The following is a 27346-nucleotide window of genomic DNA, read 5'->3' as shown; positions in this document are numbered from 1 at the left end:
CTAGGACGGCACTAGGCGGGGCTTCCCTACCATATAAGGGATGCGCTGGGCAGGGCACTGCCATTTTGGAGGCGGTACTTGAAGGAGGAGGGAGTGCTACTCCTTTCTCCGCCATTTAAGGTATGGGGGGAGTTGGGGGCCGCTGGAACCACAAGGCAGGTGGCGGGTGGGGGTAGGATTGGCCACTGGACCACCAGGGATTTCTTTTTGGGTATTGGGGGGGGAGTTAGGGGGCTGTAGCCAGCTCTCCAGCTCTCCATGCCCTCATATCGGAGGGGGGGGGGGGTCGGGAAGACTGGAGCTCCGCCGGACCACCAGCCACCATGTTGCTATCTGGGGGGGGGGGGCATTAGGCCACCACGACCTCAGCGATTGGGAGGTTTGGTGGTCCCACGGACCTCAATCTCCTGTGCTTGACAGGTCTGGGCTTTTGACTGTTCAGGCACAATCCTCCTGCACTTTACCCCTATGATCAGAGCTAATAGTGTGCCTAAATTTGCATTCTATTAGCTCTGATCATAGTGGCGCTATTGCCCCACGCTGTTCTGGCGCTAATTATAGAGCGCTGTTTGGAACAGCATGGGGCTTCTGATCATCAGCACAATGGTTGTGAGCAGTGCAGGGCTTGGAAACTATGATAATACCAATTATGATAAGCAAGTCAGGTGCGTGGTCTTACAGTTTGTCATGGAATGCAGGTCCATTTTAAATAGCTCTGCAAATACATGTTGAAATCAAGTCGAATTTTGGAGAATCGGGGTCATTTTTCTTAGTATTTCTTTGAATAGTTTCTAGTTTCATTTCTTTAAGAGAAAAGATATCAGATAACTAGATAAAAGATAACTAGATTAGTTTTTTATTAGTATATAACATAAAATATTACACAAGAGCAATATCTAAAGCTCAATATGTGCTGTAGTTCTATATTATGCCTATAAAAACTTCAGCTGGGTAATTCTAGTAAATTTTGCAAAGAGGAATTTTTTTAAGGCACACCTCAGAGTTTTACCTCCTGTATTATATCCTCCCTCTTAAATCTAATCTACACTGATAATATAATAACCTAGTAGACTGCAGATAAAGACTGAAACAGCCATCTAGTGTGCTGAGTAATATAACCATAATATATTTAGGGCTGTAACGGCAGGTAAACCCTCCACCCATCTTCATAAAAGGTAAAAAAAAGTAATTTCATTGCTATTATGAGTTGAAGTACCCAGTGCTTGTTACCATCCTTTTACGATTTAGGGATCCTCTTTGTATATCCTGCTCCTTTTTAAATCCCATCACCATTGTGGTCTCATTTGTGGTCACGTATTTTGCATTTGGTGAGGATCTCTCATTGTACGTTACTGAGTTGAGATATTCTGCTAGTCTGTAGTCTGTGTAGGGTTCTGCTGCAGTTCAACTTGTTTTCTGTTCTATTCCACGGATTTATGTTCTGCCCTATTCCAACGGACTCTGAGCGGATTGCAGTTAAGAACTCAGGGGTCCTTTTTACAAAGGCACGCTGAAAAATGTCTTGCAGTAGTGTAGGTGTGGGTTTTGGATGTGTGCCGATCCATTTTTTAGCACACCTGTAAAAAGGCCTTTTTTTCCCCCCGAAAATGGACATGCAGCAAAATGAAAATTGCAGTGCGTCCATTTTGGGTCTGAGACCTTACCACCAGCCATTGACCTGGCGGTAATGACCTACGCGCGTCAAATGCCACTTGGCACGCATCTGTTACGCATGCCCGAAAATAAAAAATATTTTTCAGACTTGCGTATTGGACGCGCGCCATAAATTAAATTACCGCAAGAGCCACGCGGTAGTCAGGCGGTAACTCCATTTTGGCCCGCGTTGGGTGTGCGTAGATGCTTACGCGGCTTAGTAAAAGGGCCCCTCAACTTCATATAGTTGAGAATTACATAAACTCGAATACCTAATTAATCAAATCTTTAAAAAATTTCAAAAATATGTTTTTAGAGCTTTACAAAAACAAGAGGGTGAGATATCATTATTCTAATCTGCAGTGAGAGAGCATTCCAAACTTTAGCCCCTTGGTATAACAAAGAATGCTCCAAAATATGTTTCAAATGGATCTTCTTCATAACTGGGTAACTCAAAGCCATTTCAGTGGATAACTGAGTCTTCTGCCTTTTCATCAGATATGAAATCAACTGGGTAAGATAAGTTGATCTCATACTATTCAATATCTTAAAAATTAAACATGTTTTTTTAAAATTCAGTGCATTTTTTAACAGGCAACTACTACTACTACTTAACATTTCTATAGCCAATGCAATTTACCAATAAGGGAGACACGTCATCATATTTTCTCATCCCCAAATCAATCTGGCAGCTGTATTTTGCAGTAACTGCAGTCTATGCTGTAATGTTACTGAGATCCCTGAGAACAGAGAGTTATAATAACTGAGTTGGCTTGTGAAATATCTCTTAAATTCTGAGGGTTAAAATCTGATCTAATAGCATGCAATTGTTTTTAATTAGCGGCTTCCAATCTGGTTTTAATTAATGCTTTAACAGTGCCTTTTTAAATTTAGTGCTTTTTTTGGTATGGCGGTTTGATACATAGGTGCCGCATATGTTTTATGCAAGGTTGTGTTTTGCATCAGCGTGCCCAGTACAGCATGTACATGTTGTGTGTGAGGCAACACCAGACTTTTGGCTATTATTCAGAACCTCCTGCACCAAGGGCGGTTATCAGTGATAAAAGCAACAGCAGGAGGCTTTCTTTGTGTGACTTTCATTCTTGTTTTATTGGTAGTACAGTGATTGCTTTCTTTAGAAATGTTGCTTTAGTTAGAGATTAATTGAAAAGCCTGGCAAACTTCAGATACTATTTTTAAGCAGTAAGATTTTGCTGACTGAAGGCTTAGAAATAATAATACGTTAGGGTTATGCATATGGCAAAAATGTTTTGATTCATTTTCTCTTCATCTGGGCTTATCTTCAGCAGAGAAAGTCCAAAGGAGGAGACTAGGGCCTTTACCCTAACACCATACCTGACATCTGCCAATCTTGATATTTTACACAGTACAGGGGGAAATGCATCTCTTTCTATTTTTGTACTACGTGCATGGTCTGACTTCTTGGGATTTCAGTTTAATTTTTATCTACGCATTTCTATTTTTAATGTGTGGTCACTTATTTTCTGTTTGGAATCTGAGTTCTGCACATGTGACTGAGGCCAGGTTTCAATTTTCAGTGTAACAATCTGTAGTAATTTGGCTTGCTCAGTGTTCCCAATAGATGTATTGATCTTCTAGGGAAAAGTATCAAGGAGAAGTCCAATCCAAAGAAAGTAAATTAAAATCTTTAATTAGTACTGTAGTTTCCAACAGAAGTCCGTAGCACAAAAAATGAGGTGACTCAACACGGCTGTGTTTTGGCAATTAGGCCTGTGTCGGGAGTCACAAATACTATAAGTGGAAGATACATATATAATAATGACAACAAAATTTTTAAATGACATGAATATCACAAGAATAAATGAATTCATAAATAAATATAAAACTCAAATCCAATATACAAACTATGATAAATAATTCATAAGATCTAAAAAGGTTTTAAAAACATAGCTCATGACTTCTAAAACACTAATACAAAAGCTGCACATAAGAAAAAACAAACAAACCATAATAACTCATGGATAGTAACAGTAAAAATAAATATGATTTGTTGTAAACAAATAGTGGTTCATAAGTTCTGAAAACACTACATTAACCATGAAAAATTCATGACCTATAAATTGAAATTAAATGAAGGACCTTTACATGTGTATTAAAGGCCAAAAAAAGGTGTGTAAAAGATAATGATTCCTAAACAAAATTACCAATATAAACTGATATGCTGATTAACCCAATACATAATGAAATTAGGGCAAAATGGGAAGGAGTAGGTAAATTCAGTGTGACGTGAAGGGACAGTTTCAATATGATGTCTAAATCCGATTTTGGATATTTTACTGAAAATGTCCAAAAATCAAGTGACGAACATAGCGATTTTTTTAATCAGAATAGTTTCTATCTTTTGGTTTCATTTATTTTTGTGACCATTTTCGGGGGGAAAAAAAAAGTCCAAGGAAAAATGCACAAAAATAAGCCAGTGGGACATATGAGGGCCAGCATTCTTAGTAGACTGGTCACACAGATATCCCAGCAGAGCAGTGGGGCACCCTAGGGGGTGCCTCCATTTTGCGCAGTGCTGGCCCAGAGGCAGGAGGGAGTAGGTGTTGCTCCTGCCCTCCTGCCTCCATCTTTTTCAAGGTACGGGGAGGGGAGGAGGTTGTTAGACCACCAGGGCCGTTCTTGTAGTGCGGAGGTCAAGAGGGGAGGGGGTCACTAGACCACCAGGGCCATTCTTACAGTGCTGATATTTATGTGCAGAACCACATTCCAGGTCATGTGCAGTAACATTGTTTTACTGCGTGGACCTGTTTGCAGAACCATAATCATGCTTTCTGTTGTATAAGTTGTGGAAGGAGGAGGAGAAGGGGTTGCTAGACCACTAGGGCCATTCTTGCTGTGGGGGGGGGGGGGGGGGAGGTGGGAGGATTGGGGTCTACTGGGAACACTAGGGATTATGTAGTGGAAGGGGTGGGAAGTCACTAGACCACCAGGGAGGTTTTTCAGTTGCGGGGGGGGGGGGGGGGAGGGGGGCTTGCAAGGGGGGGGGTCTGCTGGACTCTGGTAGACCCCCTTTCAAGCCACCCCCCCTGCTTTTTCTCTGCCCCCTGTACTGCCTGGTCATTGTGTATAGGAAGTTGCCAGTTTCTGTTAACAACTCTGTCACACAGGGTCACTTAAGAAGCCTTGCTCTTTAGAGAGGGTGTGGTTCAAGCAGGCCAGATAAAACTTCAGGGGCAGAGACAAGCCATGGAGGTTCAGGGAAGACAGGAGCAGTCCTCCAGCATATACTTTCACAACCTATATGTCAGATAACAGAAGACTGGCTAAGATAGTGAAAGCTTTATTTTGGAACCTAGTGAAAGTCCTGATCTTTTGGCCAGTCCGGAGCCAGGCCTGGTTTTGTTTAATACTGAAGGCAATTGCATACTCATGATTTTGAGGCCTGGCAGGCCAGTGTGAAGATTATAACTGACTTTCAAGACACTTTATTTTTCAAGTTAACCAGGTTTGTAAAGTGAACAGGCTTCAGATCACTTTGTTGAATGTTAATAGAGTTTTTGTTTTTCTTTTAATCCTTTGTGTGACTGTGTTTATGGTGGAGGCCTCGCGCCCAACCCTTGCTCAGTCTGTCACATTCTAATGATACTCAGTGACACTATGGAGCATATTTTGAAGTATATGGATATCCGTGTGCTTGAAACGTCCAAATCCCAATTTTGCAAAGGCAGAAAAGGGGCGTTCAGTACATCCAAATAGCAAGGGGGCATGGTTTAGGCACGTATTGGGTGGGACTATGGACGGCCCAAAATCAGGATGTCCAACAGCGATTACCAAATGGGAAGAAACGTCCAAGCCTAAAGAGGACGTCCTAAGTTAGATCTGCTTCAGTCATGTCCAGGATACAAAAAGGTGCTCTGATTGAGCAGCTGACCACTGGAGAGATTAAGACATGACACCTCCTTAATCTCCCCAGTGGTTGCTGTCCCCCTCCCTCTCCCCTGAAAGTGAAACTGAAAGAGGAATCCAAGATCTATGACAGCTTCAGATATTCTGGGTGTAACCTGGATCTCACTGCCCAGCCACTAGCTTAGTTCCCAAGGGCCAGAAGTCCTTTCTCAACCCCAGCTCACAGACCTATGTTATAGTGTTCTTAAATTCCAATAGTCGAGCTTGGGAGTGGGTCAAGGTCCGGAACAGAGATCTGGGGTATTGGGGAACTAAGTGGGGCTTTTTCAGTGGGCTTTACCAGTCCAGGAGAGCAAACATCCTCCCCTCCGCTCCATAGAACCACACTGTACTCCAAAGTTTTGCTTTATGCAATTCAACTTTATTGAACATTCTGCAACAGTCAGGCAAACCACTTCATCTTGTACCGTCAGACAATTTCTGATGACTTTAAACTGCAACATCATCCAGCTAAAAACCATCACTCCCTCTTTGTGGAGGATTCTCCGTTTCACTCTCCCACAAACTTGTATTTATACTTCTGGCTTAAGTCATCACGTGTATGGGCGTGCTTTATGTATGTTACTGCCTATTTTTCCGTAATGAGGTTTGAATGACCCCTTTTTTGGATTTTACTTTTTGCATTTGCTGAGAGTACTAACTTGACCCTTGAGGCAGGTGCAGTTGGCGCCGAAACACAGCCTGTGTCGTGTCTATCACATTAAAGGATTCTTCATTGCCCCAGTCTTGAGGGCTCATTTGTACTTTTTTTGTTTTTTCTCTGAATAAAAAACATATCTCATACTTTATACTATGAGTTATCTTGTTGTGCAGACTGGATGGACCATACCGGTCTTTATCTGCTGTCATCTACTATGTTATTATGTAAAACGAAAGTGTCTGCAAACATCTGCATACGTGCTGTTATGCTATGGATAAATATCAGCCTCCCCAAAATTTCTTGCACTTAAAATTTTTACAGTGTCGATATTTATGAGCAGAACCACATTCCAGGTCATGTGCAGTAATGATTTTTTACTGCGCAGACCTGTGTGCAGAACCATCACCATGCATTCTGTCTTATAAGTTATGAGCTTTGTTGGGCTTGCCGCAAAAAGAAAAACTGGCATTAAATCCTTTGACCATACTGCAGAAGAATGAGCTACCCTCCTACGCCTCTTCAGACCTAGAGGCATATTTTCAAAGCACTTAGCCTTCTAAAGTTCCATAGGTTTCTATGGAACTTTGGAAGGCTAAGTGCTTTGAAAATATGCCTCTCTAGTGTCCAAGTTCTAGTGTTGTGCTTACCTTAAAGTGATCTGCGTACTTCTGCTTCTCTGCGCTGGGGCCAAATATCTAATGGCCCCAATGCAGTGAAGCAGTAGCCTATAATAGTTAGTGGCCTGAGACTGTACACCGTCTTGGGTGAATCTCTTTATAAAGGTGGTTAATAAAACCAGGTTCGATTTCCACTGCAGCTCCTTGTGACTCTGGGCAAGTCACTTAACCCTCCATTGCCCCAGGTACAAAATAAGCACCTGTATACAATATGTAAACCACTTTGATTTTAACTACAGAAAGGTAGTATATCAGATCCCATCCCCTTTCCCTACCATTCGTCTTTACATGCTATGCGCCAGTGTCCTACACGGAAATCGGCAGTGTTAACTTCTCTGAATCATACAATCCTAAAACTGCACGCAGATGCCTCACTAGCCCACATTTCCATGCTAGCTTTCTGTATCGGCCCCTGGTATAATAAGGGTCATAGAGGCTCCCTTACTGAACAGTCAACGGTAGTGCTGTGATGGCTGGCCTGGAACTAAAACTTGGTGGAATGATTCATAGTTCTTCATTTCCTGTTCTCCCATTGAGATTCCCTTTGATCTTTCAAAAAACAATCAAGCAGTTCAGATCAGGGCAGCTCCACTGGTTTTATAGTGGTCTGTATCAGCTTTACCACCGGATGGCTCTCAGTGAGAACATTGTTCAGCAGATGCAGTGTAGAAATTTGTGGTTCCGTCTGGAACAAATCCAATTTTTGTAGGACAATAGGGGTGTGGCCAAAAAGTGTCACATATAACATCAGTGCTCATGGTGCCTATGTTTGACCAACTCTTGTATTGTACTAAAACAAAACCTGCTTACAAAACATAGGAGCGGCACTGGAGTACCATGTGCACTAAGAAAAACAAAACAAAGCTATAACAGAACGTATTGAAAGTATAATAAGTACATAAGTATTGCCATACTGGGACAGAACGATGGTCCATCAAGCCCAGCATCCTATTTCCAACAGTGGCCAATCCAGGTTACAAGTACCTGGCAAGATCCCAAAACAGTACAATACATTGTATGCTGCTTATCCTAGAAATAAGCAGTGGATTTTCCCCATCTGTTTTAATAATGGCTTACAGATTTTTCTTTTAGGAAGCTATCCAACCCTTTTTAAAAACCCTGCTAAGCTAACTGCTTTTACTATATTATCTGGCAAAGAATTCCAGAGTTTAATTACACGTTAAGCGAAGAAATATTTTAAATTTACTACTTTGTAGCTTCATTGTGTGCCCCCTAGTTCTAGTATTTTTGGAAAGAGTAAACAAGCGATTCACGCCTACCCATTCCACTCTGCTCATTATTTTATAAACCTCTATCATATCTCCCTCTCAGCCATCTTTTCTTCAAGCTGAAGAGCCCTAGCCGCTTTAGCCTTTCCTCATAGGGAAGTCGTCCTATCCCCTTTATCATGTTTGAAAGTTCATCTTCCACAAACAACAGGTAGTTGTTACATCATACCGGCTGAGATTGTAACATACATAGTAGATGATGGCAGAAAAAGACCTGCACGGTCCATCTAGTCTGCCCAACAAGATAAACTCATATGTGCTACTTCTTGGATTTGTATTTGCCATTTTCAGGACACAGACCGTAGAAGTCTTGCCCAGAACTAGCCCCATCACTCAAACACCAGCCCCGCCTCCCAATCTCGGCTAAGCTTCTGAGGATCCATTCCTTCTGCACAGGATTCCTTTATGTTTATCCCACGCATGCTTGAATTCTGCTACCGTTTCATCTCCACCACCTCCTGCGGGAGGGCATTCCAAGTATCTACCACTCTCTCCGTGAAAAAATACTTCCTGACATTTTTCTTGAGTCTGCCCCCCTTCACTCTCATATCATGTCCTTTCATTCTACCGCCCTCCCATCTCCGGAAAAGGTTCGTTTGCGGATTTATACCTTTCAAATATTTGAACGTCTGTATCATATCACCCCTGTTTCTCCTTTCCTCCAGGGTATACATGTTCAGGTCCGCAAGTCTCTCCTCATACGTCTTGTAGCGCAAATCCCATACCATTCTCGTAGCTTTTCTTTGCACCGCTTCCATTTTTTTTACATCCTTGGCAAGGTACGGCCTCCAGAACTGAACACAATACTCCAGGTGGGGCCTAACCAACGACTTATACAGGGGCATCAACACCTCTTTTCTTCTGCTGGTCACACCTCTCTCTATACAGCCTAGCAACCTTCTGGCTACGGCCACCGCCTTGTCACACTGTTTTGTCGAATGCTTGCTCATCAGTTCAGTTGGAATTAGATTGCAGTTTATGATCATGTTTTGCGGGGCCCTTTTACAAAGCGGTGGTAAGCCCAACGCGGGTTTACCGCTCGCTAAAAGGGAAGTACCGCCGGGCTACAGCAGCAGCCTGGCGGTAGTTCCCACCCCCAATGCACACCATTTCTGATGCTACACAGCAATATTTTTATTTTTGTAGTGCCAGTGTGTACCCATCAGTAATCGGGCAGTGCTGCGCGCTGCCCAGTTACCATTGGGGTAGCCCGGGAGCCCTTACCACCACCTCAGCGGGTTGTGGTAAGTGGTCCCACCCGAAATGGGTTTAAAAAAACAACAACCTGCCTGTTACCTGCTGCAGTAATAGGGGGCCTTGATGCCAGCGCAGGCCCCCTTCTGCTGCAGCTTTGTAAAAGGACCCCTGAGTGTCTTGGACAATGAATCTAATGTGAAATAAAGCTACTGCCAACATTCCTCCTTGTAGTTATGAGTTCTGTTGTAACACGCCTTGGGTGTGGAATTTGCCTGCAGAAAGGTGTGAATAAATTGATGTTGAAATTACAGTTTGTTCCCATAAAACAATCTGCCAGACACATAATTATGGTACCATTTGTATTCTGTTCACATTTATCATATTTCTATTATGTGATTGTGTTACAGTGCTGTTAAATGTTTATATTTCTGATATTGTATCAAGTTAGTGTTATATTAGGATTCAATTTGCCATCTCCAAGTTTACCTCATTGATTGTATTTTTGCTTAGATTATGGTCATTTTACTATTGTTACTCAGTTAACAAAATTATATGTCAAGCTGTACCTGCTGTACACTGCCTTAGATGGACCTTTTTATAAAAGCAGTTAATGAATCCCAACAACAAAAAAATCACGAAAAAATTAATATTCTGCGGGAGCTGGTGAGTTCTGCCTCTTGTCTTTACGAGACTGTCTCATTCCTACCAAATTATTCTGTAAGATAAAGTTATCTTTATATGAACACAAGAACAACAGTGGCAAGCAGATTGGGTGCGGGTGGGGGTAAATTCTATAAAGTAGGTGCTAACATTTATTTGCCGATTGCATTCTTAAATGATTAGAATAATGTTATTTATGCGTTTGTGTGCACATACGCTCCTAAATGCCAAGTGTTCCCGAGCACTAATCTGTGCCTATGCACATATTTCTCATAGCACATAGTTTGCAGGTGGGTGGACACATGGGCGGTCTGGGCAGAGCATGGCAGGATGCACATTTATACGTGTAACTTATAGACTACTCTGAGTTACATGTTTAGCTTCAGAACCTAGATGCACACCTTCATGTCCGTTCTGTCGCCCGTTAAGGGCCCGTCCCTATGTGCTTATGAAGGAACATAGGCACCTACTTTCCTGTATAGAAACATGCGCCAATCAGGTTGTGGTTATGGTTATAGTTAATGTTTAATCTATTTTCATATGTACTACCTATAAAAGAAAAGTGCTTTCTGTCCGCCTATGTATAGGTGCACATTGCCTGCCCTGCTCTCTCTTCCCCTCACGTCAGGCATGCTCAGTTTCACTAAAAGGAGCAGGCCGGACATGAGGTATTTGCGGCGGCGGCGGTGGGGGGCCGGCGACCAAAATGTGCCCCCCACCTTGGGCTCTGGCCCCTCCCACCTCAAGGTCTTGCTACACCCCTGTTACAATCATTTTATTAGAGCCACTGGAGATCTTTGCGACCCACATAGAGTAGAATCTTAGAGGTCTGTGCACTAATGCTTTGAAGAGCATTGGTGCTATTCATCTATGAAAGGAGGAAGTGTTCAATTCATGAAATTCTCAGTGGCCACCTCACAGAACCTAGAAACGACATTTTCACACTCATTGGCTAACTACTTCAGTGGGAACTAATTAAGCAATGAGCAGCTTCATGAATTCAGCAATAGGGAAGTATGCAATAGTTATTTTTGCCTCCTGGCCAAACTGTGATGCCACAGCTGTTGGGGATATGACACACTCTAGAGTATCAACTCAAACTGATCTCTACTTATTGGTTCATGATGTGGTGATGTCTCCTCAAAAGGAGGAAAAGCCTCAAAACGTAATCAGGTACTCCTTTGTCAATCAGTTAATCAACCTTAGGGAGCCCCATTCATTCATCACAGTCTGAAAAACCTCCCGTTATTCATTACTATAAAGTAATTCTTTCATGTAAGTTGCACTTAATTCAACTTTATCCAGACTTCTAGTGATGGGAAAGAAACTTATCTCTGCAGCTGCTCAGTCTCTACTCGCTGCCCACAGACGACTTTGGCCAAGGTTTCGACTCCAGCATTAGGGTCCGTGGCGTCCACCGACTAATGTCTGCAAGAGAGCATATTTATTTAAACACACAGGTTCCTTATTCAAACTCTCTCACCACACATTTCCTCATAACGCCTCACTTTTACTGCTTAATCCTTTCTCGTTCATCTGGTTCTGGTTCATCTAGAGTATGTCAGAGGGTCTGAAAAAATTTCAGCTAAGCTGAGCGAAATGAACATTCATAAAGAGAACACAAAAGCTCATTCAGTTGTGAAGAGAGACTGAATGCACTCAGCTTTAGACTCCCATTTTTCTGTGGATTTCATTTTCTGCTGCATGTGCTGCATCAATTAGAGCTGCCCCAGGCCATGTGATCGGGGTAGAAAAATATTTAGAAAACTTACCAGTTAGCACAAAAAGTTTAAGAGCCCTCAAAATGTCGTCTCCCTTTTGGCCATTTTACTAGCTGTGATATATATATGATGCATATTTTCAAAGCAGACTTACAACTTTTCATAGTAACCTGTGGAACTTTGTAACTTTAAGTGCTTTGAAAATGTTTGCCAGTCCTGTTTATCTTAAGAGCTATTCCAGTAGCTTCTGTAATGGCATGAATACAACATGTGACGGCATCCTCTTCCAAAAGTGCTAATCATTTGGCAGGATGCACACATACCAGTGTGTTCATATCTCTGTAAATTGACAGTTCTGCTTGAGAGAAGTGTCCAGGGGAATTTGTTTATTGTACCTTTTGTACAGGGTGGCTTGAGTCAAAGGCGGGTGTAATGGCATTTATGTTTGAAGAGGCTCATTTGCCATTTTTCATATTTTCACTGATAAGATATACAGAACAATTACTGCTAGGACCTGGAGCTCTTCTTGCTGATCAGTGTAGGATTTGGTATTTTACCACTGAGGTGTCAAAATGGTAAAGGTGCCAGGGTGTTTGGTTTTGCTTTGCTTTAGGTTACCTAAGTTCCCTGATGGGAGTGAGTGATGGGAGATGTTTAGGTGGTGTATGAGGTCTGGTGAGGACTCAGCAGGAATGAATAAGATACTGCCTTATTAGTTTGTCTCTGTGGTGATGTGAACGAGGGCGAGCCCAGTGCCCAAGTGAGACAGATTCACACAGTAGTTGCAGGTAAAGGGAAAGAGCATTTATTAAAGCTGGTAGGTCAAGGGACCTGTTCTGTTCACAGGTAGGAGGAAAAAAGCAACATAAAATATAACAATGTCCTCGTGTGGCCTGCTCCTTCAGGACTCTCACTGTGTACCTTATGGCCTCTTAGTCCAGCAGCACATTTTACTTGTCCCTGGCCTGGTTCCTCCAAGTTATCAGGGAAGTCTCTAGCAATTACTTAGGTCAAAATACAAAATTTGCAAGGTTCCCAGTGGAGCTTGGCCTACCTGACTGTAGCAGTGGCAGTTCACATACAAGTGGTGGAGACACAACCATAGGATGTCACTGCTTCCCTCTGGGCCCCTTAACCTAGCTATGGCTTCAGCTTATATACTTCCTGGACCATGCCCTTCTGGTTCCTCCCTCCCATGTCTTTTCCTCCTTGGGCAGGACTATGGGGTTTAAGGTGGCTCTGTGAGGGAGTGCTATTAAGGGAGAGGGGCGCAGCATCCTGTAGACTATCTTACAGTCTCTTAATCCTATAAACCTTGGGGTAGATATTCAAAGGCATTTAAGCAGGAAACAGCAGCTCCTGATATCTTAAACCATACTGAGATTGCTTTTTGCCAATATTCAGCTGCACTTAAGTGGACAATGCCAATGAATATTGGCTCTGACTGCCACAACATTGTCCAGTTAATGCCAGGGCAGACTGAGGGTGGAGTCAGAGCAGAGCCTGGAGTTATACAGGCATCGGCAATATTCCGGGCCATACATGCATCTAACTGAGCAAGTTGGACCACACAAAAGGCAGATCTAACTTTGCCTGGTTAGCTATGCAAGTATGGCACTGAATATTGGTTGTACCCATATATCTGCCAGGCACTTCTAAAGACCTAGATATTCAATGTAGGGGCACTGATATGGCCCAGCAATTAAACTCTCTCTCTTGTTCCTGCTTCTCATAAGCAGCGAGTGTGACAGTTTCACTGGCAGGCCCTAAGCAGGGTGAGGTTGCTAGCACCATCCTTTGGTACTGACTGTCCAGGTCTAATTTCATCAGCGGCAGTCAGTGTTAAAGAAACGCTGACTGCTGCCGATTGAATATAGCCCAGCGTAATGTTAGCATGCAGATACAATTGAGATTAGGAATTACTGTAAAAATATTTTACAGTGTTCAATTGTCTCTTATGGAACGTAGCAGTGGATACAAATGCATATCAAGTGTTATTTCTGGGAGCAATATGAGCCTTCTGTTAAAGTGTGTACAGCTGAGCATGAACTTAATTTAAACACAGGTACATTGTTGTTTATCGCTTATTTATTTACTATACCATCACTTATTGCGTAGCAAATCAGAACGGTTTACATCTTAAAGATATACAAATAACATACAATGAAATTCCAAGTTATAAAATTAAGAAATCCATTTTAAGATAGGACAGCACTAACAAAAACTTCCATACCAAAGAGGACAGAAACAATTAATTATATCAATTGTACACATCACATCAGTCATACTATTACCATTGGTAATATATAGCCTCTATTTAATAGAAATATTTTCTTTCCTGAGTGGTTCTCCTATGATAGCAAACTGAGGGCTTGATGCACAAAAGTTACTGGGCCAGCATTGTTCGTTTTTTACCGGCTCCAGCCGGTTTAGCGAGCACGGTATTTGGCGGGCGATGCACAAAGGGGTTCTACGGGTTCTTTTCCATCCGCAGTGGCAGCCAATGTGAATCGTATGCAAAAGCATGCAAATGAGATGATTAATATTTAAGTATGCATTCCGTGGGATGCACAGCCCCCTTTAGCGAGCAACATTTACCGGAAGGTCTGGAGCAGCTGTAATCAGTGGAATCTTATCACTTTTGTGTGGCTGGGCTCTCTTTCGTAGCTCCACATAGCACAGCCAACTCGGGAGTGGCTCTGAGAGTCTGTGGGGGAGAAAAGCAGCTCCCTTCAGCTACTGCTATTTCTCAGCCTCTGCATTGGCCTTCCCAGCTCCATACTGCCACGATGGGCTCAGCCTTTTAAAATTATACCCAGCAGCTCAGCGGTGTGAAACAGCGACTGCCATTTGACTTGACTCGTCCTATTTTATTCTATGATGCAGGAATATGGAGAGGCTGCACACAGCTTTTATACATGCAGTTTGTATATGTGTATGAAAGACATGGGTAGCACACACTGTTCCGAGCATGCGCAGAGCAGCCATGCTTAGTGATTGACTGTTCTGCGCATGTGCAGCTTAGTAATCTGCTTTCCCTCTACCGAGCTGCTCGCTGTTTTTGCGAGGAGCTCATTTGCATGCGATTTCTTTTGAGAATCACTTGCTATTTCCACCTCAATAATTTTTACAGAGGTGGAAATAGCAAGCGGTTCTTTCTGGGGACCTTTGTGCATTGCAACCCTGAGTGACTGACTTTGATTCATACCATGTGTCTCCAGTCCAAGATGAATATACATTAAATCCCAAACTCAGAGCATTGATAAGCATATTATTTGAATTGGATTTTAGGCGAGTCCATAAGATTTGTTTAAACCATTTATATTCTTATTAAAAATGGACTTCACGGTTAATCTGTATGTTGTGTTTGCCCACTTCTAAACACAAAAGAGACCTTCTGTCTGCACTTAGGAATCTCTTCATACACAGACTGTCAGTGGCCACATTGCTCAGGATATTGATGCCTTGGTTCGAAAAGGAGATGACTAAATTCCTTTCATGCTATTCCAAATCAGATCACAAGCAGAAGCTGTTTGAATTTCCTTTTCCAGTATGTAAGATCAGAGTGGAAGGACTCCCAGAGAGAGAAGATTCTCAAGTACCAAGCAGTGCAGTATGAAATCAAGAAAATGCAGCAGAAAGATACATCATGCTGGGTGCCTCAGGCTTGATTCAAAGCAATTTCTAAACGCATCTTGTTAAGTTGCCCAAACGCATTACATAGTAAATGACGGCAGATAAAGACCTGTATGGTCCATCCAGTCTGCCCAACAAGATAAAGCGAAGATACATACCTGTAGCAGGTATTCTCCGAGGACAGCAGGCTGATTGTTCTCACGTGTGGGCCGATGTCCGCATCGGCCCGGGAATCGGACGGCCACCCTGCAAGGAACATATAACCCCCACCCCCCACCCCAGAGTCCTCTGGCACGCGAGCAGTGCACTCAAAACCATGCCCCCGTTCTGTCCCAAAACGCCCATGATGTCCCCTTTCCACCCCCCTTTTTTGGACCACACATAAATTTTAGGCACATAGCCCGTGCCTAACTTTCCATGCGTAACATCCAGTTAAATCCAATTGGTGCCAATAATTGCTTGTTAAAAAGCCAATTATTGTCACTAATTGGTTCGTTATCCTATTGACCAAGAAAGGGATCTAGGTGTCATCGTTGATGATACGTTGAAACCTTCTGCTCAGTGTGCTGCTGCGGCTAGGAAAGCAAATAGAATGTTAGGTATTATTAGGAAAGGAATGGAAAACAAAAATGAGGATGTTATAATGCTTTTGTATCGCTCCATGGTGTGACCGCACCTTGAATATTGTGTTCAATTCTGGTAGCCACATCTCAAAAAAGATATAGTGGAATTAGAAAAGGTGCAGAGAAGGGCGACAAAAATGATAAAGGGGATGGGACGACTTCCCTATGAGGAAAGGCTAAAGCGGCTAGGGCTGTTCAGCTTGGAGAAAAGGCGGCTGAGGGGAGATATGATAGAGGTCTATAAAATAATGAGTGGAGTTGAACAGGTAGACGTGAAGCGTCTGTTTACGCTTTCCAAAAATACTAGGACTAGGGGGCATGCGATGAAGCTACAATGTAGTAAATTTAAAACAAATCGGAGAAAATTTTTCTTCTCTCAACGTGTAATTAAACTCTGGAATTCGTTGCCAAAGAATGTGATAAAAGCGGTTAGCTTAGTGGAGTTTTAAAAAGGTTTGGATGGCTTCCTAAAGGAAAAGTCCATAGACCGTTATTGAATGGACTTGGGGAAAATCTACTATTTCTGGGATAGGCAGTATAAAATGTTTTGTACTTTTTTGGGGATCTTGCCAGGTATATTGTGACCTGGATTGGCCAATGTTGGAAACAGGATGCTGGGCTTGGTGGCAATACTTATGTACTTATGACATTGTACCGTTGAATATTAATGCTCACAGCTGTGGCACTGTCTGGACAGTGCTGCTGAATATTTCCTCTGACAGCTGCGGCACTGTCCGGATAGTGGCTCTGAATATTACCCATGACAGCTGAGACATTGTCCAGATAGCAGTGGCGTAACCACAGGTGGGCCTTGGTGGGCAGGGGCCCACCCACTTAGGGCTCAGGCCCACCTAACAGTAGCACACGTTTAGCGGTAGCTGGTGGGGATCCCAAGCTCTGCCAGTTGAAGACTTCCTCCTGATGGCAATGAAAACGCTACTGCCCATGATACCAGCACCTGTGCATGCTCAGTTTTCAGCGCATGCCTGCTGCAGACTGCCAAAGTGGAAAGAAGCATTTTTCTGCCAGCTCAGATCATTTTTTGGGTGGGGGGGGGGGGGGGGGGAGAACACTTGGTGCCCACCTACTTCTTGCTTAGGCCCACCCAAAATCTGTTGTCTGGCTACGCCCCTGCTGGATAGGTCAAGACATGCTGCATTAGAGCTCTTTAAGTTGCATTAAGGAGCAATTCATTCAATGTAAGGCCCTAATGCAGCTTGTCTTGCAAGGGTGTTATCTTCACCTGAAGTGTCTGCATATTACTTTACCATCATTAGTCCTAGTGCTTAAGCAAAAGCTTCCCAAAGCTGTCTTGGGAAACCCACAACTATCAGGTCATCAGGCTAGCCACAGCAGATAATGCATGAGATATATTTGCATATATTGGAAACTAAGCGAAGGGTGAACACCTTTATATCCTGGGTGATGTGTGGCCAGTATGAGTTTTTCTTTTTCCTTCCTGTCGTACTTCTGTTATAGTGGTCGCCTTGTACACATTTGGTATAGATATTATACAGCAAAGCCATTGTAGAGGCAGTTCTATAACAGGGTTCTACCATTTAGGCACCAAAATTAAGCAGGTAGTGAGTCTATTCTATAAAGGCACTTACCCCCGAATTCTATAAGAAGAGCTAATTATTGGCAGTAAGTAGATTTAATTGAAATGTACGTGCGTAAATTTAGGTTGCAGATCTGCGCCTAAATGTTTTGCACGAGTCCAAAAAGGGGGGCGCAGAAATGGGAGAGTTATGGGCATATTGGGGGCATTCCTAGAGTTTAGTAAAAGAAGCCCCAAGTGCGTAAATGTTTTCCCTGATTATGTCCCTTACTTGTGAACACCCCCCCTGACAATTACACACTAAGGCATCTTAGCATGTAATTCTAGAATACTGGTTAGGTGCATTGCTTGCATAAATGGCAGTATTTTATAAATTTAAGTGCTCAAATGATGCTTCAATTTATGTGACCTGTTATAGGATGAGAGGGTTAGTGATGTGCCCAGCAAGACTTGTAAGAAGGAACTCATGTCTCTTGAATGTTTGTTGTGGTTTCTGGGCACGAGTGAATATATATGTATATTATGTAATCCTTAAGAGGGTTTCATCCTCTGGAACCTTGAAGATAATTTCTTTGTTGGGATGTTGAATCTGCACATACTCATGTTTGGCATTCCAGTTGACTTATATGCTCCCTAGAGTCCTGTCTTGTAATGTGGTACACCCATGTCATCATATCCAAGAAGAAGAATAAAAGGGAAGCAAACATTGTGGTTTTGCTAAAGGAAAGCAACACAATAGTGGGAAACCGTCCTGCTATTCAGCAAATAATGTGGTTTGACTCTTCTTACGTATTAAATCCATTTTGACCATTCTACCCCCATTTCATTATTGTTAGTAGTCTCTTGCATCATAACATCTTTTGATACATTTTGCCCTTTAAAGAGAAATTTGACATTTGTGCAAGAATATTACAGTTCCCTAGAAAATATGTAATGGTAACCCATGTATATATTTGTTATGAAATAGTGGTAAACTTTGTAAATGTTATTAACTGAAATGTAAAATTCCACTTCAAGCAATTCAATGTAAGTCAACATGTATATCCTTTTCTATGATGCAGGGAACTTCTGGAGACAACGTGCCGTCTCGCCAACACTTTGAAGAAATATGGAGTGCAGAAAGGTGACAGGGTGGCCATCTACATGGCTGTTTCTCCACTGGCTGTGGCTGCCATGCTGGCTTGTGCCAGAATTGGTGCAGTTCATACTATTGTATTTGCTGGGTTTAGTGCAACGTCTTTAGTGGGAAGAATCAATGATGGTGAGCATTTGAGTTGATATTTTTCGTTATATGAAGTAGTTAATCTCTCTTACCTCATACCTGGAAATGGTGGTATTCCTAATTGAACGTACAAACAGTGGATCCAAAAAATGTCCTCTCACAGTTGGTGTCTTCCAAAACAAAGTCTTTATTCAAATCAATAAAAACAACCCAACATGAATCGTGTTTCGGCCGTAAAGGCCTGCGTCAGGGGTCTATAATATGTTTATATTATATACCCCTGACGCAGGCCTTTACGGCTGAAACACGATTCGTGTTGGGTTGTTTTTATTGATTTGAATAAAGACCTTGTTTAGGAAGACACCAACTGTGAGAGGACATTTTTTGGATCCACTGTTTGTACGTTTGTCTTTGGTTCTTCTGTGGAGAGATCACCTTCTGTGGGTGTTTGCTTGGTATTCCTAATTGTACATCTCCAAGGAGAATAGGCAGATGGAGCTTAAGTCATGAAGTATGAAGCTTAAAGTAAAGTGCAATAAAAAGTAAGCAACATCCAGGGGAATAAAAAGGGAAATACAAGACAATGTGGTAAGGCTAAAGAAAATGTAGTTTGCAGTTTTATTGGGGTTTTACTTTTTTGGTGGTTCTGCTGACTTTTCTCTTCCAGTGTGCAAATCTGTTCCCCGCCATCAGTAGGCAGGAAATGGGAATCTTAAGGGTAGACTGAAGGGAGCATGTGAATGGGAGGATCCAGCATACATGTGGGTATCAGTGATTTAGAAAGGAGGTTCTGGAAGCCAAATTTAGGATTTTAGGTAGAAAGTTGAGATCTAGAACCATGAGGGTAGCGTTCTGATGAATGCTGTCCATTACACATGCAGGACCTTAGAGGACCAGCAGAGCTATGCAGTCTCAATGTGTAGATGAGAAGATAGTGTAGGGAAGAGGACTTTAGATTAGTTTTAGGAATGAAGGAGTCTATTCTGAAAGGATAAGCTCCCTTCACCAGGGCTGAATCAATCCCCTGGCACTAATGTTTGCAAAGGAGATAGAGCAGCTTTTAAACTAGGTCTGGGGGGGGGGGGGGCAAGGGGTGAGGCCATCATGTCATTTTGATGAGTGGAGAGGTAGTGGTAAAGGCTGAAATAGCCCAGGTGAATTGAAATGAAAAATAGACAGAGATAAATGACTCCAGAGTACCCCCATCAACTGCCGTGTAGGTTCAAAATAAAAATAAAAACATACTTTAAATTGTCTGTGTGAATGCCAGAAGTCTAAAAATAAGATGGGAGAGTTAGAATGTATAGCACTGAATGAAGATGTAGAGGTAATAGACATCTCGGAGATCTGGTGAAAAGAGTACAATCAATGGGAAACTGTATACCAGGGTACAAATTATACTGAAACAATAGGATGGACCAGCTTGCAGTGCTGTATGTTAAGGATGGCATTGAGTTAGGTATGATAAAAGTCCTGCAGAAAACAAAATGGGCGATCTAAAGCTACATAATAAAAACATGATGGAACTGAAAGCATTTTTGGAAGAATTAGATTTTATATTACCTGTATATTCATCAACTCATGAGAAGGTCCATCAGTTAGATCTATTGGTTCATTCCCATGGGTTTGAAAAGGATATTACTTTTTCTGATCCAGAATGGAGCCAGATTATTTGGACTGATCATTTTCAGGCGTCTTTCACCGTATATTGGTTGAAAGCTTCACAAGATAGGGAAAAAAACTTTTAAATCTTAGCCCGATGACAAAACTCTATAGACCAAAATGTGATCCATCCTATTCTGGAATGACATAAATTTGCTAATTCCTCTGATGAAGGAAGACCAGATTGTGTGTATAAATGATTGGAATAAACACAGTATAACAGGGTTAGATAAAATAGTCCTTATATATGAAAAAAAATTAAACAGGCAGGTAATAAATGGTTTAATCAGAGATAATGGACCTAACACGTAATTGTAGGTCTTTAGAAAGACAGTGGAGAAGAGATAAAACTAATTTAAACAGATTGAATTGGAGGAGCGCTATAATAACTGCATATAAGAAAGCTGTAGTTAATGCAAAGAGGAAACATTTTACAGATATAATAGCCAGAGAAATTACTCATAGTGATAAGCTAATCAGATAGTTAATTCTTTAACAAATACAGAGATCCTTTTACTAAAGTGCGCTGAAAAATGGCTTGCAGTAGTGTAGGCGCGGGTTTTGGGTATGTGCCGATCAATTTTTTAGCGCGTCTGTAAAAAAGGCCTTTTTTTTTGTCAAAAACGGACGTGCAGCAAAATCAAAATTGCCGCGCGTCCATTTTGGGCCTGAGACCTTACCGCCAGCCATTGATCTAGCGGTAAAGAATCTGGGCAGTAATGACCTACGTGCATCAAATGCCATTTGGCGTGCATCCATTACACTGGCCGTTACAAGCCCTAGTGGTCCAGCAGTGAGTTCAGGGCCAGAGCATTCCCTCTCGCTTTTGCCCATGTGGGCTCCGGTTTGAAAATGGCTTGCATGAGTTCTGGCGGCAGTCTCACAAGGCTGTCGCTAGAGATTATGGCAACCATTTTCAAAGTGGAGCCTATACGGGCAAGAGAGAGGGAGGATGCTCCTGTCCTGAACTCAATGCTGGATGACCAGGGCTTGAAAAAGTAGACCCTAGGGAGAACCTACCTTGGTCAGGGAGCTGTTGGGGGGGGGGGGGCGATATTGGGGAGGCAGGTGGGGAGGAACTTCAGGGAAGGTTGATGCTGGGGGTGGGCCATACCGGGAAGGTGGCTGCTGTTCAGGAGGGTGGGCGGTTAACCAAAAGTTGGTTAACCGGGACTCAATTATATCTTTTTTGAGATACAGTGACCAGATTTGCACACAGTACTCAAGGTGCTGTCCCATTATCTAGTTATACAGAGAAATTACAATATCTTATTTTATTCTCTGTTCATTCCCTAATAATGCCTAACATTCTGTTTGTTCTTTTGCTTGTTACCACCACACACTGAGCAGATTTCATCTTATTGTCCACAATGATGCTATATTTTTTTCCTGGTGGTGACTTCTAATGTGGAAGCTACAACTATGTAGCTATAATTAGATTTCTTTTTCATCCATACCAGACCAGTCCAGAAAAAATGGGTTATGTCCATCCACCAGCAGAAGGAGACAGAGAAAAAAGTAGTCCCAAGTGATTTTCCTTTAAAGGGTATTATGTAGCTAGAATGTTCAGTAGTTTTCTCTGTCTCCAAGCGGATAGTGGATGGATCGTGCAGCTCCTTATTGCTTCTATTCTGTCAGCTCCTGCCCCAGTTTGTTCTGGGTATCAGTTGAGATGTAGGTCTCTGCTGGTAGATTTCAGCTTGTTTTCTTGACTGAGGATGGTACCTGAGTTATGATGACACTCGATGGTGCTAAGTCCCTCATCTCCCAGCTAGGGTGATACCCAGTGGTGCTGACTCTCTCCCCTCCTTGAGCTCCAGCTTTTGCTGGGTGACAGCAATATGCATAGGAGCCAACTTTTCAAAATTATTGGGGGTGCTAAGCCCAATGGAAATAACCCCTCCCTGGACACATATAAGGAATTTTCTCAATATTGGGGGTGCTCAAGCACCCACAGCACCCACAGAGTCGGCTCCAATGGCAATATGAAGTGAATGAGGCTTCATGTTATGGGTTTTATAACCTTCTGGGTGGCATCATCCTTGGCAAGTATGCAGTCTTCATTTATTTTCACGCTGAGGTAAGTGGTCCAATAAAAAATATTGTCCACAGTTTTCCTTCAGAAACTGGGGCTTTCCGCGCCTTGGGAGGTGTTTTATTCTTTTTGATTGTGGGTTCCAAATGGTGTCATTTGGCAGTCAGCTATTACACACCGGACCCCTACCATTTTCTGGCAGGTCTTATACTCACTGATGGTGCCTTAATTATTTTCTGCTGTTTTCTGTCAGTTGAGGGTTTGCGAATAAGGCCTAACTGTATTCAGCGAAACAGAAGCTGCACTTTGTTTTCCTTTCCCGCCTTCCCTTTTTCGTATACTGTAACCTCCTAACCGTATGGCGGGCTATCCTTTCTACATTGTTTTCTGTTGCAGGGCACTAGTTAAAGGGAGATTAGGTATTCCTAACGTAAGCTCCCTCAGCCTATTTTCTAAAGACTAAGGGGCCCTTTTACTAACCTGCGTAGGCGCCCACGAACGCTGAACGTGTGCTAAATTGGAGTTACCACCCGGTTACCGTGTGGTCCTTGCGGTAATTTCAATTTTGGCGTGTGTGTGCTACGCGCTTCTGAAAAATATTTTTCTGGCGCGCAGAATGGACACGCACCAAGTGGCATTTGACACACGTAGGTCATTATCACCTAGATTCTTTATCGCTAGGTCAATGGCTGGTAGTAAGGTCTCAGACCAAAATGGACGGGCGACAATTTAGATTTTGCCACACGTCCATTTTCGGCAAAAAAAATAAAGAGGCCTTTTTTATGAGCGCGCTAAAAAATGGATTGGTGCCCGCCCAAAACCCGCGCCTACACTACTACAAGCCTTTTTTAGCGCATCTTTGTAAAAGGACCCCTTATTTCTTGTTGTGGAGTATACTGTTTTTGTCTACTCCTCTTGTCTTCTCTGAGGTAGACTCAAGTATATTATATTCAATATAGCCCCTAAGAGCTTCAGTTCTTTTCTCACTTCAGGAATGACTTAATTCTCTGATCTGCCTTTGCCGCTGATCATTTTTTCTTTTTCCGCAACTAGTTTAGTTTAAATTCAGCTAAACTGTTCCTGCTTCCGTTTTCTGGGGTTAAAAAAAAAAAAAAAAAGGAACAAGAAGCTGTGGTTCTTCTATTATATGTCTTGTCGTATAGAAGTTCATATATGTTTATTGCCTGTACTGTTGGGGAGTAATTGTGTATGTTTCTCCCTGATTTTTTCTCTTTGATCAGCAAGGTTAGACATTTTACTAAGTTTTACTACTCTTGTTACTCATGCGACTGAGGGAGCTGGTTTTTATTCTGTTTGTTTCTTCTCAGCTCGAATTGGCAGCGTCCTATTTTTATTAGCATCTCATGTTTCTCACTTACTATTCAATTGAGGGATTCTCTTGCTTAAGCCTAAGTTTGTCAGCCCATTTATGTTGCAAGCACATCTCCTTTCTATTAGTTTTGCCTTAATCAGGTTTCTCTGCCTTCTTTGGTTTTATTCTGTTACCTCAACTTAGAGTTCCAGCTGCTTAATGGGAAGTTGCTCTTGTAGCTAACTACTGCTTACACCTGTCTATGCTGTGTACTCCGGCAATGTTCTGTGCAGTTTCAGGACACATCCCTTCTAGAATGTTTGGTCAAGTAACTTTGGAACAGTGCAGGGCATCCTCCGCCTGGAAGCAGTAAATTATGAGGCATTTGCAGTGTCTAACTAAAGGAGTAATCTAGGAGTTCTTATACCCTGTTGGGTCTAGAACTAATATATGCTACAGTTTAAAAAAAAAAAAGAAGAGGAAAGAGCTGATTTTTCAGCTGTGCTTGACCAGCTGTCTTAGGGCTCAGTCATGCCAACTACCTTGTGCTCCACAGAGGAAGCATTTTTTGGTACTTTACGATGGCACTAACTTTCTCCTACAACTAATCCTCTATTCTTCCAGATGCAGACCTCTTCTGCCACTTCCTGTGAGATGTAATGACAACCTCCACTTCCGCCCTCTAGTCACTTCAGTCCTCACTACTCCATGGTGCCAGCATCTTCCTTGGTGGTAGCCCTCTGTTCTGTTTTCCAGTAGCAGCATCCTGGAAATGAGAATGACAAGTGAGGTGATTAAATTTGCAGATGACACAAAACTATTAAAGGTTGTTAAAATATGTGCAGACTGTGAAATATTGCAGGAAAACCTTAGGAAATTGGAAGACTGAGCATCCAAATGGCAGGTGAAATTTAATGTGGACAAAAGCAAGGTGATGCATGTTGAAAGAATAGTCATAGTTACCTGATGCTAGGGTCCACCTTGGGGGTCAGCACTCAAGAAAAAGATCTAGGATTCGTTGTAGATAATACGCTGAAATCTTCTGTTCAGTGTGCAACAGCGGTCAAAAAAGTAAACAGGATGCTAGGAATTATTAGGAAAGGGATGGTGAATAAGACCAAAAAACACTATAATGCCTCTGTATCGCTCCACGGTGCGACCACACCTTGAGTATTGCGTTCAGTTCTGGTTGCTGTATCTCATAAAAGATATAGCAGAATTAGAAAAGATTCAAAGCAGAGTGACCAAAATGATAAAGGGGATGAAACTCCTCTCATATGAGGAAAGGCTAAAGAGGTTAGGGCTCTTCAGCTTGGAAAAGAGACGGATGAGGGGAGATATGATTTTTTACTTGTTGCAAAAGTACAAAGACTAGGGGACACTCAAGGAAATTACGTTGAAATACTTTTAAAACAAATTGGAGAAAATATTTTTTTCACTAAACGAATAGTTAAGCTCTGGAACTCTTTGCTGGAGGACATGGTAACAGCGGTTAGCGTATCTGTTTTTAAAACAGGTTTGGACAAGTTCCTGGCGGAAGAGTCCATAGTTTGCTATTGAGATAGACATGGGGAAGCAGCTGCTTGCCCTAGGATTGGTAGCATTGAATGTTGCTACTAATTGGGTTTCTGCCAGGTTCTTGTGACCTGGCTTGGCCACTGTTTGGAAAACAGGATACTGGGCTAGATCGACCATTGGCCTTACCCAGTATGGCTAATGTTCTTCACTGCCCATTGCTGTGTGACAATGTTTCTGGCTATATGCTTGTTTACCTGCAGCATTCATTTTACCTCCTGAGTGTCAGGTGGTGAGTTATTTTCATCTGCAGCTTGGGAATATATGCTACAGCTGAACTGCTTTGTTGTAGCACCTTCTGTGATTGAACATCTATCGTAGATCCATGAAGTAACAGTATATCTTCTTCCAAGGATTAGCTGTTTTACGCGACATGTGTCTACACCTGTATGGAGCTCTGGTTATGCTGTTCTCTAGCACATCTGTTACCTACGGGACTTCAGTTCTCTCATGGAACATCTGCCTGCATAATACACAGGTAGCTTCGGATATACCATCCTCAGATGTGTCTGCAAAAGCACCATTCTCAGGTATTGCTTTGGATAAGTGTCCTCGGGGCTGTACTGGTCACAACCATGTTTACGGTTTCCTCACCTCTTGGGCATTGCTTTGGATGCAACATTCACTTGCTTAGCATGTCTCATGCACAGGCATGGCTTCAATTCCAGCAGCCATAGGCTTACCACCAAGGACAGCAGCCACAGACATGTTACCAGGTACAGCACCTACTCACAGGCTTTCAGATATGCTGTTTGCTAAGTGGCAGCAGACACTATGAGAACTTTCCCTTCAGACATAATAGCCACCTGTATGCTTCAGTGGCTGTAACACTATATGTCATTCAACAGCAGCCACTTGCCTTTCACCTCTCATTGCAGCCAACTGCATGACAGGAAATTCCTTGTCTTTCTTTTCAGCATCGCCTTCTGTTTTTGCCTGTTTGGACACCTTCTATGCCTGCATGTTTGAGGCTGCTGCCACGCTCACTCCTTTTTACTTTAGGTGGTAAAGTCATTTTTGGCTATCAGCCTTTTCAGAAGTCTCCATGTTTTTCACTCGCCTCAACCACCTCTATACACAAGGAGCCATGACTATATGCGTAAGCAATGGCTTTTGATCCAAGGCAAAGTAAGTAAGATTTCAATAAGAAGGGTTCAGTGATGTTTCTTTCTCTTGCCTTTCAATCTTACCATTTAGTAACATAGTAGATGACGGCAGAAAAAGACCTGCACGGTCCATCCAGTCTGCCCAAGAAGATAAATTCATATGTGCTACTTTTTTTATTTGTACTGTCCTCTTCAGTGCACAGACCGTATAAGTCTGGCCAGCCCTATCCCCGCCTCCCAACCACCAGCTCTGGCACAGACCGTATAAGTCTGCCCAGCACTATCCCTGCCACCCACCACCGGCTCTGGCACAGACCGTATAAGTCTGCCCAGCACTATCCCCGCCTCCCAACCACCAACCCCGCCTCCCAACCACCAGCTCTGGCACAGACCATATAAGTCTGCCCAGCACTATCCCTGCCACCCACCACCGGCTCTGGCACAGACCGTATAAGTCTGCCCAGCACTATCCCCACCGCCCAACCACCAGCCCCGGCACAGACCGTATATGTCTGCCCACACTAGCCCCGCCTCCCAACCACCAGCTCTGCCATCCATTCTAGGCTAAGCTCCTGAGGATCCCTTTCTTCTGCACAGGATTCCTTTATGTTTATCCCACGCATGTTTGAATTCTGTTACCGTTTTCATCTCCACCACCTCCCGCGGGAGGACATTCCAAGCATCCACCACCCTCTCCGTGAAAAAATACTTCCTGACATTCTTCTTGAGTCTGCCCCCCTTCAATCTCATTTCATGCCCTCTCGTTCTACCGCCTTCCCATCTCCGGAAAAGGTTCGTTTGCGGATTAATACCTTTCAAATATTTGAACGTC

The 27346-nt window shown here is 42.7% G+C and overlaps 1 protein-coding gene across 1 annotated transcript in view; it reads left to right on the top strand.

The window, feature by feature from the left end:
* The window catches only part of ACSS1 (acyl-CoA synthetase short chain family member 1), a 167199-nt gene that overhangs the window by 29220 nt on the left and 110633 nt on the right, over window positions 1-27346 (top strand). Inside the window, exon 3 of the mRNA XM_030196271.1 lies at window positions 18664-18863. Coding sequence (XP_030052131.1) covers window positions 18664-18863 — 200 coding nt within the window. The remainder of the gene's footprint in view (window positions 1-18663; window positions 18864-27346) is intronic.

Source organism: Microcaecilia unicolor, chromosome 3 (genome assembly GCF_901765095.1).
Source record: "Microcaecilia unicolor chromosome 3, aMicUni1.1, whole genome shotgun sequence".
Classification (NCBI taxonomy): Eukaryota; Metazoa; Chordata; class Amphibia; order Gymnophiona; family Siphonopidae; genus Microcaecilia; species Microcaecilia unicolor.
Note: the sequence above shows the minus strand (reverse complement) of the source record. Positions and strands in the feature narration are given on the sequence as shown.